At 46.1% G+C, this 18,465-nt stretch overlaps 2 protein-coding genes across 2 annotated transcripts; both read left to right on the top strand.

Moving 5' to 3' along the window:
* The first annotated feature begins 1,680 nt into the window (after window positions 1–1,680).
* Window positions 1,681–7,307, top strand: LOC118697545 (aldo-keto reductase family 1 member B1-like). Its single transcript, XM_036400252.2, has 10 exons — window positions 1,681–1,762; window positions 1,845–2,012; window positions 2,316–2,432; window positions 3,627–3,704; window positions 3,979–4,101; window positions 4,584–4,684; window positions 4,832–4,913; window positions 5,402–5,485; window positions 5,883–5,965; window positions 6,688–7,307. The coding sequence occupies exons 1-10, from the start codon at window positions 1,688–1,690 to the stop codon at window positions 6,728–6,730; spliced, it is 954 nt and encodes a 317-aa protein (XP_036256145.1). The 5' UTR covers window positions 1,681–1,687; the 3' UTR covers window positions 6,731–7,307.
* A 3,141-nt stretch (window positions 7,308–10,448) lies between these two features.
* Window positions 10,449–18,441, top strand: LOC118697548 (aldo-keto reductase family 1 member B1-like). Its single transcript, XM_036400255.1, has 10 exons — window positions 10,449–10,523; window positions 12,188–12,355; window positions 12,664–12,780; window positions 14,079–14,156; window positions 14,708–14,830; window positions 15,965–16,071; window positions 16,196–16,277; window positions 16,979–17,077; window positions 17,871–17,953; window positions 18,221–18,441. The coding sequence occupies exons 1-10, from the start codon at window positions 10,458–10,460 to the stop codon at window positions 18,261–18,263; spliced, it is 966 nt and encodes a 321-aa protein (XP_036256148.1). The 5' UTR covers window positions 10,449–10,457; the 3' UTR covers window positions 18,264–18,441.
* Window positions 18,442–18,465: the final 24 nt, after the last annotated feature.

Genomic DNA, 18,465 nt, shown 5'->3' with positions numbered 1-18,465 from the left:
ATTGGTGGAAAGTTTTCTGTCTACTGTAAGAGAAACCCAAAACCGTCCCGCCCAGAGATGCACAGAGGGGTGGGTTGCAGTCACTGCACAGAGGGGACACAGATCCTGCCTGGGACACTCGGCATTTTCCCCTGCCATCCCTCAGCACCCACCATGTCCTCTCCTCACCTGCCACAGCCCTGTTTTGAATAGACACATACAAGAATTATCACAGATCTTGGAAAAAAACCTCTTGAGAAGACACAGAGAGATTGGTGGGACCTCAGAGGATGCTCCTGGCTTGATCTGAACTCAAGGCAAGAAGGAGGCCAATATTTAAAATCAGATTAAATCTCTACCCCCCTGTTTTATTCCTGCCTAAACAAGCATCTGGAAGTTGAACCAATGCACACCATTTAGCAATGTAAATATTCTGTTCCAACATATACTCTTTTCTCAAAGGCCCTGCCATCACCTGACAGCCCCAGCCACACCTTCAGGACAGACACAAATGTCACCTCCTGGAGATTGGCACGGTGTGGGCAAGGCAAACAAAGCAAAACACAAAACCTTCTGCCCAAAATCCTCTCCTAAAAAACCAAGGTGTCTCTCACAGCATGCCTTGGGAAAACCAAGCACCAGCCTTCACAGGAGAACATCAGTTCACGGAAGGACAAATTGCATTTCTCAGCCCTGCTCTCCTGTGTGGTTAAACCACAACACCACATCCTGCAGAGGACAGCTGACAGCACTGCCAGAAACCTGGGGGAGGATTTAATTAAAACTAATGATTCTGTCTGCCTTCAGTTAAATGAAGCAGAAAAATCTTGGGTGTCTGCTGTGGGAGAGGCATCCAGAGAAAAACACCCCATAGTGCATATTTCAGATTTGTTTGTACCTGAAGGAATTCTCCAAGCACAAGCAAACAGCAAAGCCTCCCAAGCAGCCCTGACAGGCCATTATGGAGCACTTAGAGGATCCTGTTGATAAATTAATTTATTTTTCATTGCACTTTCAACATCCCATCTGCTCAGCCTCTCCGAAATTGCAAAGTCAGTTTCTAAAGTGAAATTAAAAGGCCGCCTACCGTTTATTTCCACACTTGTGTGTTTCCTTCTGAAATACGGTCTGCACTTCCCTAAGGCACGGGGACAACGCGGTCCTTGTGATATTCGCTGTAAACTCAGCGTTCTTCAGGAGTTTGGAAAACGCATTAAAACACGCTTTCCCTTAAAGGAAAAGCATTTAAAAGGAAGTGATTTGCACTGATCATTTCCGAAATGACTCGCAAACTCAGCCCAGAGTGAAACTGTTTGTCCCATGTTGGTGTCACTCTCAGGGAACCGAGCGAGCGTCAGAACACCCGGGGACATGGCACAAGGAGGATAAACACGGACACCCCGAGGGACAGGAACAGGGCGCTGCAGGATCCGGGCCGGGACACCCCAGAGCTCAGCCCTTATCCTTCCGTAAGGAATTTCATCCTTCTCCCGCGGGAACACCGGGATTCCCTCCCACACGGGCTCCCTCCCACACGGGCTCCCCCCTCACTGCATCCCCCATAACCGCCCAGCGGGCTCCACTGCCTGCCGGCTCCGCTGCTGATTGGTTGGCGCGACGGGCTCGCGCGGAACGGGGGCGCTGATTGGTTGGCGCGGCGGGCTCGCGCAGAGCGGCGGCGCTGATTGGCTGCGGGCGCGGGGCAAACATGGCCGGCATGGCGGGGTACGTGCGGCTCGGCGCCGCCGCCAGCGCGCCTCTCATGGGGCTCGGCACATGGAAGGTGAGGCGGGCACCGCGCTGCGGGACGGGGCAGCGCCTGAGAATCCCTCAGCGAGACCTGTCCTGCCCTTTTTTCCCTCTAGTCCCCCCCAGGGAAGGTTACAGCTGCGGTGATGGCTGCCATCGATGCCGGGTACCGCCACTTTGACTGTGCCTATGTGTACCAGAATGAGAAGGAAGTTGGGGAAGGGATCCAGCAGAAAATCAAGGAAGGTGCTGTGAAACGAGAGGACCTCTTCGTGGTCAGCAAGGTATGGATCAGATAGTCATGGATTATGGACACACTGGTTTTACCTGTGCTAGGAACATCTAACATTTAACACAGTTAAACGCCGTAGCACTGGAGAATTTTGTAAAGTAAATTAGGTAATTCCTGATACTGTTCTCTTGTTTCCTGTGCTGCTACACAGCCCAGCCTCGCTGCGTGTGAAGAGCACTGGGCAGGCCCATTCCACAGCTCGTTCCCAAGAACAGGGAGCATTGCTGTGCTGTGCAGGAGAGCACTGCAGAGCTTTCCCCCAGGAGGTCACAGTCTGCCCTGTTTTTGTCTCCAGCTGTGGTGCACCTTCCACGAGAAGCCTCTGGTGAAGGGAGCCTGCCAGAAGACTCTTGCAGACCTGAAGCTGGCTTACCTGGACCTCTACCTTGTCCACTGGCCTTTTGGCTTCAAGGTACAGTAGCAGCAATGCCCTTAACTTTGTTTCTTGTGTGTGGCTTAACAGCCCAACAGTTGTTCTGGCTGACAATTACGTGCTGTTATCTGTGCCAGCACTGCTCTGGTGCTCAGCTTGACCCTGTGTGACTGAGGCTCTTGGTCTCTGCTCCAGAGGCAGTTGTTTTCATACCCCTTTGATCCTGGGAATGATGGCCTGAAATCTAGAGAAGGCTTGCTTTCCTTTTCTCTTGCAAATCCAGTGTGTGTTCATCTCAAAATCACCCCTTGTGGGAACAAGATTGCTTTTTGCTGCTTCTCTGCAATTTTCCTTTGTGTGCTACAGAATCAGGGAGCAAAAGAAAGCATTTCTGTTTTCCATTTCTCTCTTTAATCAGCAAGTCCATAATGCAGTACAGATTGAGCTGGCCTTGCTTGTAGAAGCCTTAGGGTTGTTCCACTGAGACAGGAATTTAAAAGGTGAAATTTCTGAGAGTGTTTAGGAGTTGATGTCTGAGTGGATCAGTGAAGGTGTTGATGTCTGAGTTTGAATATTTCTAGTTACAGCCTTTGTATCCTCATTCAGTCTGATCCCTCCCCATTCTACCTGTTGCCTTTGAGATGCTCATGGCTTTTGCATGCTTTATTTTAATTTTATATGAGTAGAGCCATGAAGATGAAACTGTCTCATGGTGACAGCAGCAAACAGCTGCTAAACACAGTTCAGTCTTGGCATCCTTTCATAACTTGTACACAAAGGCTCTTCCAGCTTTCCTGGTGTTGGTGGCTTTGCACTGAGCGTAGTCATGGAAGAGCTGTCAGTGCACACTACAGCTCTTTTCAGTAGATCTGGTGTTGTGTAGACCAAAGTGTTGATGCCCCCTGGAATAAGAACAAAACAGTTCTTGCTAAGTGGGAAACAAAGAACAGCCCTTGAAGGGAGCACATGTGAGACTGGAGGCTGCAGCTCTGACTGGTTTGTTTCCCTGTGGGTGTTTGGGTGAGCCATCGCTTCCAGGGCTCTGGCAGAAAAACCTGTTCTACTGGGAATGGTTACTGGCAAAAATGCCTTAAATTCCTTCACTTCTCAGAAGGAATGACTGAGTGTAGACAAGAGCCAGCACTCTTGCACTAGAAGTTTAGGATATTGTGGTTGTGAGCACTCAAGTGGATTTGTCAAGAGATTTTCAAGCACTTTCTCTGTCACTGACAGGCAGGAGAGGATCTGTTCCCCGCAGATGACAAAGGCATGGCTATCCCCAGCAACACAGATATCCTGCAGACATGGGAGGTGAGTTCATCCTGAGTGGAAGAGTCACATCTCCTGTCCTCAGCAGTGCTGTTGGCTTCAGCAGCTGCAGAATGTTTAGCCATGGATGCAGAATTAGTTGGAAAGAACTCAGAGAAGCACACGGTTTTAAAAAGGCGGTTTAAAAAATTGTTTAAAAAAATTGTTTAAAAATTTAAACATTGCTTCCCATGAAGACAAACAGAGCATGTCATGAAAAATGTGTTCAGTCATCTCTGAACCCACTGCATGCTGACTGTGCTCCCCTTTCTGCCAGGCCATGGAGGAGCTGGTGGATGCTGGCCTGGTAAAAGCCATTGGAATCTCCAACTTCAACCGTGAGCAGATTGAAAGAATCTTGAACAAGCCAGGACTGAAGCACAAGCCTGCAAATAATCAGGTGAGCTGCAAAGTGACTGCAGGGGAATACTTTTCAGGGATTATCAAGATCCAATTACAGTTGAATGAGGGGGTGGAAAAAGGGAGAACAAAGTAGAGAGAGCTTGTAGTTTAAATCCCTCTCTCTGGACATTTCTTCATACAAACAGAACCAGAATATTTCCTTTTTGTCTCATCTTGTTGAACTTTGGAGTGTTTTCCTAGGAATCATTCTCTCTGGAGGCATGAAGAATCCACATATGAGGGATCATTCTGGCATAATGATTGTCTCTTATAAAGCCTCTCAGAAAAAAATCCAAAAAGCACATAAAGACTCAAAAGTTGGTGCCCTATAGAATTATAGTCTTGTATTGTCACATAGGCCACCTGCAGGGTGGGGTGAAAGCAACCTCTAATTAGCAAATTAGGATTCTGAAAAACCTCTGGGGCAGGGGAAAACTACAGTAGTTTTACAGCTCTCAGTTTATGCTTCTGTGTTGGCAGATTGAGTCTCATCCATACCTTTCCCAGGAGAAGCTGATTGACTACTGCCAGTCCAAAGGGATCACTGTGACAGCATACTGTCCCCTTGGACGTCCTGATGGGTAATTTCCAAGTGGGTTCATGTGATTTATGACTGAGTAATGCTGCAGGTGTATATATTTTTTTTCTTTTTTAATTAATGGGGCTAGATGGAATCTTTCTGAATTGGTTCTGTGTTGTTTCATCCTTTTCTCCCCCACTTTGTCTAGTTCTAAGCCAGATGCACCTTCCCTTCTGGATGACCCCAAGATCAAGGAGATTGCAGCCAAGCACAACAAAACCCCAGCACAGGTGGGTAGGTGGCAGACAGTGGATACCCCTTCCTGTAACACAGAAATTTTAAAAAACGGCTGAAGAGAGGGAACAGCCTCTGTGGTGTTACCTGTGAATAATGCTGCTTTTTTGTCATGTTAACAAGCAGTGCAGGCTGGGCATTCTGTGGCCTGCAAGATATGCTACTACTAAGTCTGGCCATCAGTCAAGAAAATATTCTTGACTCATCTTCAGTTATCACTTCTCAAGTCGTTTTGAAGAAATTAAAACCTTGCATGTAGTGCAAAACTTCTGGGTGCTAAGGAAAGGAATTGACTGACCCAAAGCCAGAATGGAAAGGAGACCTCCCATGCAGGCTTCCAGCCCTTCCCTCTTTGCTCTCCAGGCAGTGCAGCCTGGACTGCAGGGCCAGGGATGATTTGAAATGCAGCTCTGCAGAAGTGGGGATAGCTCAGAGAAAACAGCTGTTGGAACAGGAGGAATGATTCAGTTGTCTGTCCTTGCAGGTTCTCCTCCGCTTCCAGATCCAGAGAAATGTGATTGTGATTCCCAAATCTGTCACCCCACAGCGCATTGTGGAGAACTTCCAGGTGAGGGATCAGGAGTGAGCAGGGGCTGCCCCTCAAGGATGGTTTGGATCCTTTATCACCCTTGCCACGGGCTCCTGCAGCAAGAGGGCTGGGCTCTTTTTGTCTGGAAGTCAGGGCTACAGTGAAAACTACAGTGAAGAATAGAGGGAGCTGTTGGAAAAAGTGTGCTGATAACACTATCAGGCACTTTACATGGTGTCTCCTGTTCTGTTCTTCCCTCTGCCAGTAGATATATCTTGGAAAATCCAAGAATATTTCTTTTCCTTACTGTGTTTCATTAATCCATCACTTGTACCCAGCATCCTTTCTGATACAAACTTGTTCTTTAATTTTGTGAATCGTGCTTCTGATTTGATTTGTTCAAAGAAGTAAAATCCAGCTGGTTTTCTCTTTTTAGGTGTTTGACTTTGAACTGACTAAAGAGGAGATGGCCACCCTTCTTAGCTTAAACAGAAACTGGAGGATCTGTGCAATGGTCACGTAAGTGACAGTTTGTGTCCTTCAAACTCTTACATTTTCTATGGTCTTTATCCTGATCTCACAGGAACTGGTATAGCTCTTCAAATTGGGTGTATTTTGAAATCTGAAACAATTTTGGGGATGAAGCATCTGTTGTTATACTTCCAGTTTATTGAACTGAAAGGCAAGTGTAAGTCATGCTGTGTATTCATTGTGAATCCATTCTCCAGGAAACTTTGTATGCCTGGAATTCCAAAATGAGAGTTCTGGTTGGTAACTTTGGGTGTGTCCATATGGGAGAAATGAGCATCAGGCAGTTTTAAACTTGGGGTAATTTTTTTTTTGTGGGTTATTATAAATTGATGTCAGCTCTTACCCAGGTGGTTGTGGTGGGGAATGACCTCCTGTTGTGCAGTACAAAGCACAGCTGCTTGCAGAATGTGCACCAAGACAGGAAGTGTTGGCTGCAAGGCCACAGAAACTGCTGCTGTCTCTGTAAGCGGTGTGAATTTTAACTCTATCTACAAAGTAACTTGGTCCCACCACTGTTCAGTGCCTGAATAATAGAAAAAGGCTGGAATGTGTTGGTCCTGTAAGCTGTTTCTATACTATCAAATCTATTAAGTTTACTCTGCAGTTATTCAGTTCAGAGCCTCCTTTGAAGGCTCCTCTGTACACCCACTGTTGTTCTATATAGCAATTATTTTAGCCTTGAGTAATCTTTCCTCTTTGATTTCCTCCAGGTGCAAAAATCTTAAGGAGTACCCTTTCAATGCAGAATACTGAAGATGGTTCTTTTCCTGGCCTCTCTCAGGCCCCCAGGGTCTAATGAGCTTCTACCATTGCCTCAAATTGTGCACTATGTAGCTGACACACTGTATCCCTCCTCCCAGCAAAGGCACAGGATATGTGTTCAGTGACTTTGGGTTTTCTTCTTTGGTGGAAGGGAATTGCACAGTTGTTCCGAAGAACAAAGTGTGAGCTGTGATAATTCTCATTATGTGAGTGTCTCTGCATGGCTGAAATAGAAAAGGAGAAAACAGAAGAGGGAACTAACAACTGATTTTTATCTACTGTCTTGCATCAGCACCACTTAAGGCTGCAGGGTTAAGGATGTGTAAGTACAGGAGAAAAATCCATCCTGAATAATCACATAATCACTTCCTGAAGGTAAAAGACAAAATTAACTTCTAGAGTACAGCCCAAAGCTTTCTGGGAAATAAGAATAAATGGGAGAAGTGTCCAGACGTATAGATGTGTAACTCATACTGGGCCTTATTTCAGTCACTTTTTTACAGGCTGAAACTGGACAGAGATTGATGTTCAATTTCATTCTTGACCAAAATAAAAATATTTGAATTACTGCTTGTTTGGAAGTTCTATTCAGACTGGAGATTGTTTACAAACAGGTGCATCTTTTATTGGTCTCATGTGGATTGTTTTTACTTAATGACCAACCACAGCCAGCTGTGTTGAGGCTGGCAGCTGTCACAGGTTTTTTATTATCATTCCTTTCTAGCCCTCTGCTGTCTCCTTTCCCCTTTCTTAAGTGTAGTGTTAGTATGGCATTTTTAATATAATTTATATCATAAAATAATAAATCAGCCTTCTGAAACATGGAGTCAGGATTCTCACCTCTTCCCTCATCCTGGAGACCCTTGAACACCACCACACAAGCCTTAGTGTGGACTGTAGGTTAACAAGCAACAGGAGACCCAACACCTGAAACTGCTGGAAAGCTCTGCACTGGTATCACTGGGGGCTGGTTTGGTTGGCAGCCAGTGCTGCTGTCTGGCTATCAAAAGCCCAGAGTGACAGAGGCTGGGGGAGATCAGCAGTGTTAAGCAGGGCTCTGGTGCAGCACAGAAGCAGAGGGTGCCTGCTGGAACTGGTACCTGTTAATGCTGAGCTGCTGCCCAGAGCCTGGCTCTGGAGCAGTGTTATGTTCCCTTAGGCTGTGCTGAGGCACTGGGACAGGTCTCTGCTCACTGTACCCATGTGAACGAGTAAAGGCTGCCCCTGACAAAGCCTCTCCCTCCTCTGGAGGGTGCAGGTGAGCCTGGCTGGGCAGTGCTAGGATAGCTGGGAGGTGCTGTGACACTGTGCCAGTTCAGGTGTCCATGTGTCCATGTGTGCCTCGGGCTGGTGGGCACAGGGCAGCTGCAGAACATCTGCATTCTGATCATAACATCCACACCAGATCAAGCTCTGGGCTCTGGCAAAGGCATGTGAAGTTTGAGCTGTGTCTTGAGCAACTGAGTGGTCAAGAGACTTCCTTGAGAACAAGATGATTAACAAAAAACAGCATTTGTGAAGGTTAATAGTGTTAGTGTCATATTTTCTGAAAAATCTCTTTGCCCAGGATTCTTCTCCTGGGAAGCCAAGAAGCCTCAGAGAAAAAGGAAAACAAATTCTTATCTCATTTGCTTCTCCTGTGTTTTGCTGCTTTGGAATGTGGTTGAAGAGTGTTTATCCAACATATGAATTGTTTTTACTTATTAGCCAATGACAACCAAGCTGTGTTGGACTCTGTCCAGAGAGTCATGAGTTTTTCATTAGTATCTTCTAGCCTTCTGTCTGCATCCTTTCTCTATTCTTTAGTATAGTTTAGTATAGCATTCTTTATTATAATATAGATCATAAAATAAAAATTAGCCTTCTAAGAACATGGACTCAGATTCATCATTCCTCCCTTGACAGGGGTCTCAGAAAATACCACATTAATAGTATTAGGGCCCAGTGCTGACTGACTTAGTCCATGTGCTGTACTGTGTTTAACTCAGTGTGCAGTGGGTGGATACACCTAGACAAGCTTGAGCTACTTGCACTGCACATCGTTGGGTTGTAGGTGTGAGTGCATGGATGAAAGGTGCTTGACAGATGACAGAAAGGCTGAGAGACTGAATGTCACAGCAGCATCAAGAACTTGCCGTGACTAGGAGTTAAAATAACTGGATATAATGAACCATGACTGACCACTTGGTGCAGACAAGAATTGTGGGAGGAGTCTTGGTACATATGGTATGAAAGTGCCAGGAGAACAATAACTGGAAGTTCTGCTGGAAGTTCTGGAAAGCTCTGCGGTCAAAGTGTGGACTGCTCTGGCTGCCAGGCTGTGCTGACATCAATCTAGCTTTACAAACCCTCAATAAAACAGACTATGGGGAAACATGACTACATCCATGCAGATATGTAAAATGATGAGGTGTAAGAGCATGTGTTAGTGCTGAGCCACTGCCCAGAGCCTGACACAGGTCAGGGTTGAGTGCTGTATTTCTCCCAGGTGAAGCCACCCTGACTCACTGGGATATTTTATGTGGGGCACACACTACTATACATTGTGAATATTTCCAGGTGTCATTCTCCTGTCTCTTTATCACCCATAGCTCATATGTACCAAGACTCCTTCAGTGCATATGTCACATTTTCTCTGCCAGGCTTTTCCTTCATTGATGAACTTGGTGAATCCAGTTTAGCCCTATCACATCGTCTGGTGTTCCCTTACCCCCTGACAGATGCAAAAAGAACTTGGCCTTTGTATGTGATTAAAAAAAAGAAGCTTTTGTTCTCAAATGAGGTGTGAACAAAACTTGTGCTTTTGGCTTGAGCATTTTGGTTATGGGAAACAGGACTTTGGATACATTGCAGCAAATGCAAACCTTCTGCCCAAAATCCTTTCTAAAAGACAGAGACCTCTCAGTCAAAAAACCATTGGGGAAAAAACCCCAGAGTAGGACGGCAGCAGGCCTCTCATGCGAACAGCTTGGCTTTAATACTGTTCTCCTAATATCACAACCTTTCCATTTATTTCACCGTTCCCCGAACAAAACCTCAAGAGTCTGAGCACGCTCAGAGCAGCTGTACAGAGAAGGAATCCGGGGGGGGGGGAAAAAGTAAAAGGCAAACACTGTGTTACGTAACTATGTTGTGATGTTAACTGACACATCACATCCTGCTGGGGATGGCTGAATGTGCCGACAAAAAACAGGAGGATTAGAGACAAACTATTGTCTGCCCTCAGGTAAGCAGGGCAGAAAAAGAGCAAAAGCAGCTGGGCATCTGCCGTGGGAAAGGCACACAGAGAAAAATGCACTATTGCCAACTGAATGATTCTCCAACCACAAACACGAAGCAAAGTTTCAACACGACATCTATTATTCTTCAGCAGCTTTCAAAAAACATTTTAAAAGAAGCCTCTCCCAACCCTAAAACCAACATTCTTCTTTAAAATAACTGCTTTCTAATTTACCCCTACAAAGCAGATCACCTTTTTTCTCCTGTTACCACAAACATCATCCCGTGTTCGGCGGGAACCCTGCAGCTGGGGGGGCTCGGGGAGAAGCAGCGCTGGCCCAGCCCGGCCCAGCCCGGCCCAGCCCAGCCCAGCCCGGTGTCCCTCGGGCTGCGGGGCGGCGGCTGCCCCGGGCGGGGCCCGCGACGGGGCGGGCACGGCTCTGCCATCATTAAAGGGCTCGGCGGGCGGTACTACCGGGCAGCATTCGCGGCTGGAGCCATGGCCACCTGCCTGCAGCTCTGCACCGGGGCCAGGATGCCCCTCGTGGGGCTGGGCACATGGAAGGTAACGGGGACAGCGGCCGCTCGCTCTCAGAGGGGCGGGCTCCTCCCCCGGAGGGGTCCGGAGGGGTCAGGGGTGCGCAGGGAGCGGGGACAGCTCGGCTCGGTGACACGTCCCCGCCGCCATCCACAACATCCCGCCCGGGATGCTGCCGGGGATGCCCTGTCCCTCCGCTGGTCTCCGCAGGCACAGCCCCAGCTCTGCTTTCAAAGCCGCTTTCCTCGCCGTGCCCTCCGTCCCTGCGGTGCCCTCCTTCCCCGCCGTCCCCCTTCTGCCGCGGGGGAGAGGTGGCGCTTGGGTGTCCCAGCCTGGGAGAGGCGGCGGCTCCGTCCCTCCCATACCCGCCAGGGATGCGCGGATCCCATCCATCCATCCATCCATCCATCCATCCATCCATCCATCCATCCATCCATCCATCCCCTATCCCGACCAGGCTGCCGCGGCTCCCCGGGCCCCTCTCCCTGCCCCTTCCCGTGCCACTGCACTGGAGCCCTCCCTGCTGCTCCCGTGATGTGCAATCTGGGCGAGGTCCCCGGAAATCAGCCGATGGCTTTAGAAAACCATTCATGCGTTTTGAGCAAGTTCTGACAAAGAAGTTTGCACTGTTGTTACGATGACTACAAAACCACTGATCTATACAATGCCTAGAAACAAACATTGCTGGATTTGTGTGAACAAGATATGCCAACATTTCTTTGTGCACAGCTCTTACACACCCTTGCAGGGTACAGAAACAAATAGAATTACACTCCTCCTCTGTCTCTGAGGGAAGCAGCTGACATAAGGTTCCAACTACAGGGGGGATGTGCCCCAGGCTAGAGCACAGTGTAACACTCCAAAGTGATGTGGATGACTAAGGTGTAGACCACTGCCCTCCCCATAGAATTAAAATTCTCCCAGCTGGACCATTTGACTGTTTCTCTTCCTAGACACAGCACTGGGAAGCAAGGAGTGTTGAGCAAAGGGCTCTGCAGAACTCCCTGGCACAAAACTTAGTTTTCCCTGGTCCATTTCTGGCAGTGCTAGGGGCTCTGCTGTACCTGGCTGTTGGCTGAGCCTGCTTGGGACTGGGCTAATGGATAAATGGCTGGAGGCTGGCTTCAAACCCAGCAGCCTGCATTTGTGAGATGAAGAGAGCTTTGGCATGGAAAAACTCTACTAATAGAAACATAAAATCAGCAAGATAGCTTCTGTTGCAGTGTTGGAAACAAAAAAGTTTAATAAAAGGCAAATTACAAACAGAGGAAAACCAAGCCAAGTGCAAGAGGTTCTTGCTCCTGGTAAAACACCTCACAAAAGCCATTAGTTTCTTTCTTCTCTTCTTTTTCTAGTAAATTGCCAAGTGGGACTTTTTGGCTTCTGTCCAATTAGCTATCCTTAAATTTGATGTGAAGTCCCCTAGGCCTATGAAGTGGCTTTTTCACTTAATGGAAGAGAAAAACTTCTGAACTTCTTTCCTTTCTGAAGGGACAAAAGATAGTTTTGTCTGTCACTCCATCAACAAAGAGCACATTCCTATAGCAGCCTGCATTTTTAAGATGATGAGTGCTTTAAGAACATGGCATTGAAAAACTCTACTTAAATTGTATGTTTCTTTAGTTGCTAGATAACTGAGAAATGGCCTGTATGCTCTGATTTGGGATCTTCTTAACCTTCTTTTTTTCCAGTCTGCAGCTGGGCAGGTAAAAGCTGCAGTGACGGCTGCCATCGATGCCGGGTACCGGCACTTCGACTGTGCCTACGTGTACCAGAATGAGAGTGAGATTGGGGAAGGGATCCAGCAGAAAATCAAGGAAGGTGTTGTGAAAAGAGAAGATCTCTTCGTTGTCAGCAAGGTAAGGATCCAGGGGAAAGCTTTGCATATGCATAGAGGGAAATTCAGAGTAGTGGGGAAAGGCTGTGTGCTATAGTGTGGAGTAATTAGGAGAATAGTTCAGGCCCATACTTGGTAAAATCTTTTTTTTTTTTTGTCACTGTATTTTATAGAGTGTTATTTAAGATGTATTCCACATTCTCCATTTTCATGGGACTGTTAAACACATGTTAAGCAGAAATGGTCCCAGAAAGTGTGCTAGCTTTCTTTCCTTCTTCGGGAAAGAGCTTTAACCCAGGAGGTCACAACATGCCTTGTTTTTTTCTCCAGCTGTGGTCCACTTTTCATGAGAAGCATCTGGTGAAGGGAGCCTGCCAGAAGACTCTTGCTGACCTGAAATTGGATTACCTGGATCTCTACCTCATCCACTGGCCTCTGGGGTTCAAGGTACAGTAACAGCAGGGCCCTTGGTTTTCTCTCCTGGGAGAGCTCCTCAGCAGAGCCAGGAGCATTTGGAGCACCACTGCTGCTCTAGAAAGAGCCTGTGCCTACTGTGCCAGCCCTGCCCCAGCCCTGCCCCAGTGCTGCCCACCCTGCCCTGCTGTGCCCTGATCTCTGCCCCAGTGCTGCCTGCACAGCGTCCTCTGCCCTCCTGATAACAGAGAGGCAGCCCCAGCAACAAGGTCAGGCCTCTGGCTGCAAGATTGACTCATGCTGCTTAACTTTGGGCTAAATCATCCTTTCCTGCTTTGAGGGAAGGAAGGATGTACTTTGCTGCCTGAAAGAAATTCTTTCCTCTGCGTGTTACAGAATCACAGAACAAGAGAATGTTTCTGTCTTCCATTTCTTTCTTTAATCACTGAGTCCCTAATACTGTACAGATTGATCTGACCTTTGCTGTAGGAGCCTTAAAGTTGTTCCACAGACCCAGGATTTCAAAAGGTGAGACTTTGTGACATCCATGTCAGAAGTACATGAAATACATCTCATCCTTCATGTACTTCAAAGGATCTGATGCCTCAGTCTGTGTCTAGTCTTGGCTGTTTCTTTCTGCTGCAGACAGGTTAAGACCTCCATCCTATCTGTTGCTTTTGAGCTTGTCAGCTGTTTGTCACACTTGCAAAGCTGTCATGGTTAGTTTTATGTGAACAAAGAGCTTGAGTAAAAGTGTCATGGCATAATACTCTGACAGCTGCACACTGGATGGGGAGCAATGTGCAGATGTGGGGCTCTATTTCTGAGTTTGTACATCTGGGGTGTTCTGATTTGCCGCCAACTTAAGCTGAGGCTCACCTCATAGGACACATGTGTGTTTACATAAAATCTTCTTCAATAGATGTGGCTCAGCTTAAACTGGACTTAAATGTTCCTGGGACCTTAACAGATCCTTCAAAAAAAAACCTACCCCAGTTCTCTCTTAAAGGAATAGCAGAGGACTACAGGAAGCTTTTTTGTTCCACAATAAATAAGTCAATTGTTTATCTGTATGTGTTTTAGTGAGTCACTATTTGTTTGGTCTAGGAGATTCACTTGACATTCCTAGTAGGAATGATTCTGCATCATTCCTACTAGGAATGATTGCTGGCAAAATTGCCAGGAACAATGTAGACAAATATTAATATTTTCTGTACTAGTAGCTAAAGCCATCATGGTCCTCAGTTGTCTTGGTATTAACTTGGCAATAAAAAGAGTATTTAAATCTTTCAATCTTTCTTTTTTTTTTTTTTTTTTTTTTTTACTGACAGGCAGGAGAGGAGCTGTTTCCTGTAGATGACAAAGGCATGGCTATCCCCAGCAACACAGATTTTCTAGATACATGGGAGGTAAGTTCAGCCAGGGTGGGAAATCATGTTTTCTGTTGCTGGCAGCCTTTCACATGCTTTCATTTCCTTCAGCAGCCACAAAGTTCTTATGTATTTATTGCACCATATACAGTGTAGCTTTTCAAAACATACATGCTCAATCCTTTAGTGCATCTGCAAGCCAGACTGTTTGACCATAACAGAACTGTCCTCACCACTCTTAAATTGCTCAAATACACTCTGCTGAAATAAATTAGGTTGTGATCATACCCACAGCCTGCACTACAGCCCTCTGGTGCTGGCTCAAGAACACATCACTGATTATCCTTATTTCCCATGTGAAAATAACTGAGAGAGAATTTCTACCATCTCAAGAAAGGAGCCCTTGGATTTGGGTGAGATGGAAGAGGTGGCACAAATACACCAGAGGTCACTCTCCCCCAAGAGACAATCTTGGCAGCTCCAAACAGTTGTCTTTCCTTGCCCATGAAGGGAAATAAAGCCACACAAGGAATAATTCCTTCAGGGCCTGTCTTGTACACTGGTGCTGACTGTGCTCCCCTTTCTGCCAGGCCATGGAGGAGCTGGTGGATGCTGGCCTGGTAAAAGCCATTGGAGTCTCCAACTTCAACCGTGAGCAGATTGAAAGAATCTTGAACAAGCCAGGACTGAAGCACAAACCTGCAAATGTCCAGGTGAGCTGCAAAGTGACTGCGGGTTTTTTGGGATTATAAAGATCCAATTACAGCTTGTAATTTGCATGAGGAGATGCAAAGAGGAAGAACAAAGCAGACACAGCACAATTACAACCTGTGATTATTTCTGAGTACTCATAAAGATGTTGTAGATCTGTGTTCTGATAGGGAATGAAGTTGTGGTACACAAATTACAAGAACTTCTTAAAATACTTGTTCTGTTATTAGTAATGGCATCAATCTGTTATTAATAGAAGATAATTGTTCACACAATTATCATGTGGTTTTTGTCATGCAGGAATCCACAATTCAGTCACCCAGTTGGAAAGGGAGGTCAGTTTTAACTTCTATACAGAAGCAGCATATACTGGCACACTAGTGGCTTCCTGGTATCTGCCCTGATTTATGTAAAATAAAAAATAAAGGAGTTTTACACACACACACACACATATATATATATAAATTACCTAGTCTTTGTCTGCATACAGCAGCAACTGCCCCTTTGTATGCAGGAGCTGCAGAAGTTTATCCCTTCAAGGGGTCTTGGACAGACTCAGACATCTCTTACAGTTCTGAATTCAGAACTTTTTGCATATTCACTATGAGTACTGAGTTCCCTCAGTCTCCAGAGCCTGCCAGTCCTTCCTCTGCATGTAGTTAAAAAAAAAAAAAAAGAGCATGCCAAAAGGAAAAAAAACCCATCTTTTTCCTACCTATTGCAGATGAGAAAGGAGCACCAATTCCTGAGAAAGGGAGCTTTGATGTCTAGAACAGACTGGGGGGGGGAGAACAGAGCAGATGCAGCATGTCCTTCTCATCCCACTCCACATTGTTGCTGAATACACAGGGCATTGGGGTCTTCAATATTTGCTAAGCTACTGCTTAGAAATCTGAGAAGGACCTCAGAACATGCCAATGAACCCAGAAGTGAGCCTTATGAAATGCTCTTTCTCCAGAGCAAAGACACAGAGGTACAAGAAATGTCACTGTAGAACCCTAGAGCTGATAACACTTTGCAAAGAGTGGTCCATGAGGACAAAGAGCAGCCTTTAAGGGGATTATTATGATTAGGGGATAATCCCTGCAGTGAGCTACAGCTGCATTCTATCAGTCTCTGTACTCTTCTGCTGGCAGATCGAGTGCAATCCATACCTTACCCAGGAGAAGCTGGTGAACTACTGCCAATCCAAAGGGATTGCTGTGACAGCCTACAGCCCCCTGGGCTCCCCTGACAGACCATGGTAAGGCTGATTTGCAATTTGTGAGGGAGATGGCATGGATAATGCTTGCAGCCCTGAGACAGTGAGTGTACTATTAGCCATTGATCTCAAAACAGACTTCTGGTGTTATCTCTCCCCTGTGTAGGGCTATGCCAGAGGATCCTTCCCTTCTGGATGACCCCAAGATCAAGGAAATTGCAGCCAAGCACAACAAATCCACAGCCCAGGTACATGGATGCCAGATGCTCAAATCCTGCTCTCCTTCAGAGCTTGCTCTGATATTCTTCCTATCAATTTATCTGATTTTCTTCTTGCATTTCTCCTCCTGCAGCCAGTGAAGTCACAGCATATGTATTCAGTGCTCATCTTTTGTTTATTCTTTCTGAAAGAAACAGTAAAGTTGTTCCAAAAGAATAAATGGGGGCTCATTTTCTGTCAAAATGTGGATTGAGTAATCCACATTTAGTGAGTGAAAGACTTTGAACTACACAGACTGTGGCTACCCCTTCCAGTAACACAGGACAGCTAATGACAATGTAGAGGACAGGCTGGCTCTTTGTTCCCTGTCACCTGTGTGAGAGGCAGCAGTGCAGGCTCTGTTTTCTGTGTGGCCTGCAATGCACACTCTCAGGTGTGCTCTGTCATCATGAAACATTTTCTTGACCTGTCTTCAAGTGCTGGAATGTTTCAGTCATCATCTCAAGTCCTCTTGCAGGGAATGAAATCTTGATAGAAGTCTGGGAGAGCAGGAAGGCTTGACTGGCCCAAACCTGGATGGGAAAGGAGCCCTTTCATGTGAGGCTCCAGCACTTCCCTCTCTGCTCTTCAGGGAGGGCAACCAGGGCTGCAGGGACAGGAATGATTTGAAACAGAGATAACAGCTGCTGGAACAGGCTCTGCTTCCTCCAGAGCAAGAGGAATGATTCAGTTGTCTGTCCTTGCAGGTTCTCCTCGCTTCCAGATGCAGAGAAATGTGATTGTGATTCCCAAATCTGTCACCCCACAGCGCATTGTGGAGAACTTCCAGGTGAGGGATCAGGAGTGAGCTGGGGGCTGCCCCTCAGGGATGGTTTGGCTTCCCCCTGCACAGCAAGGGAAAAGATCCTTTATCCTTCTTCCCTGCTCAGGCAAGACCAGGCTTTTTGTCTGTTTACACACTCTGCTAAGGGCTAAACTAAAGGTTACAGTTGGAGAGCAGGAATGAACCAAGTCCTTTTTTTTAGTATGCTGGTAATTCTAGCAGTCACTTTATGTGGTGTCTTGTATTCTGCAGACTGGAGATGAATTGCCACATGGCTTTTCACTGGCACTTGAGTGCAGCAGCACACCACAAAAGGCTTATGTAGAGCAAGCAGTGTTAAGAAAACAGCTGTGGTATTCACAAACCATGCTGCTCTATTGTAAATTCAGTGGTCTTTGACTGCAGCTGGTCATTGGGATTTCAAAAAGCCTAGATAGATTAAGTGAAATATGGAAATCTTCTAGATGTGCCTTTGGAATAGGACAGAAGGATGCATCTCTCACAAGTGGCAGATGCAAGAGCCTGCCAAGTGCCCTGCAACAGCTGGCATGTGTAATTGCAACTTTGGATGAATTTTTCTATTCCCTCTGCCAGTGCATTCTTGGTGACAGAGAGATGCCTTTTGTGCATTCTTGGTGACACAGAGATGCCTTTTTCATGAAGCAGTCATGTCTTCCAACCAGCTACCCTCCCTTGCAGACTTGTTCTTTAATTTTGTGGATTTTGCTTACAGCCTCTGTGAGCTAACAACCTCTCTGGTTTGTTCAAAGATGTGATTCCCAGATGTTTCTCTTTTCAGGTGTTTGACTTCAAACTGACCAAAGAGGAGATGGCAACTATTTTCAGCTTTAACAGAAACTGGAGAGTCTATACAATGAGCATGTAAGTGGTAGCATTCAGTATTCTTCTCCAAACCAATAAGTTAAGAATACCATATACACAGAGATTTTACATCTAAATACTGCCTAGAATGCAGTGATGAAGTAATTGGGATGTTCCAAGTGTACAAAAAAGACATGCTATAGAGGAAAACAAATCTGGACTGAACCCATCCTTCAATTACAGAGTTCAGATCCCACCTTAGTGGCTTCTTTAAGCAAAACTAGAAGGGAAAATTATAACTAAAAGGAAGTCTTCTATTCCCTGCAGGGGCAAAACTCACAAGGACTACCCATTCAATGCAGAATACTGAAGATGCTCATATCCTGCCTTTCTTCAGAGCTTGGTCTGATATTCTTCCTATCAATTTATCTGACTTTCTTCTTGCATTTCTCCTCCTGCAGCCAGTGGAGTCACAGTATATGTATTCAGTGCTCATCTTTTGTTATTCTTTCTGAAAGAAACAGTAAAGTTGCTCCAAAAGAATAAAATGGGGCTGTAATAATTTTCTATCA

This window comes from Molothrus ater, chromosome 5, assembly GCF_012460135.2.
Source record: "Molothrus ater isolate BHLD 08-10-18 breed brown headed cowbird chromosome 5, BPBGC_Mater_1.1, whole genome shotgun sequence".
Taxonomy (NCBI): domain Eukaryota; kingdom Metazoa; phylum Chordata; class Aves; order Passeriformes; family Icteridae; genus Molothrus; species Molothrus ater.
This window is presented reverse-complemented; position numbering and strand designations above follow the sequence as displayed.

Coding starts and splice junctions, on each gene's coding strand:
- LOC118697545 (XM_036400252.2), top strand. CDS start 1,688: ATGGCCGGCATGGCGGGGTACGTGCGGCTCGGCGCCGCCGCCAGCGCG. Junction 2,433..3,626: donor ACTGGCCTTTTGGCTTCAAG/GTACAGTAGCAG, acceptor TGTCACTGACAG/GCAGGAGAGGATCTGTTCCC. Junction 4,914..5,401: donor ACAACAAAACCCCAGCACAG/GTGGGTAGGTGG, acceptor CTGTCCTTGCAG/GTTCTCCTCCGCTTCCAGAT.
- LOC118697548 (XM_036400255.1), top strand. CDS start 10,458: ATGGCCACCTGCCTGCAGCTCTGCACCGGGGCCAGGATGCCCCTCGTG. Junction 12,356..12,663: donor ATCTCTTCGTTGTCAGCAAG/GTAAGGATCCAG, acceptor TTTTTTCTCCAG/CTGTGGTCCACTTTTCATGA. Junction 14,831..15,964: donor ACAAACCTGCAAATGTCCAG/GTGAGCTGCAAA, acceptor TTCTGCTGGCAG/ATCGAGTGCAATCCATACCT.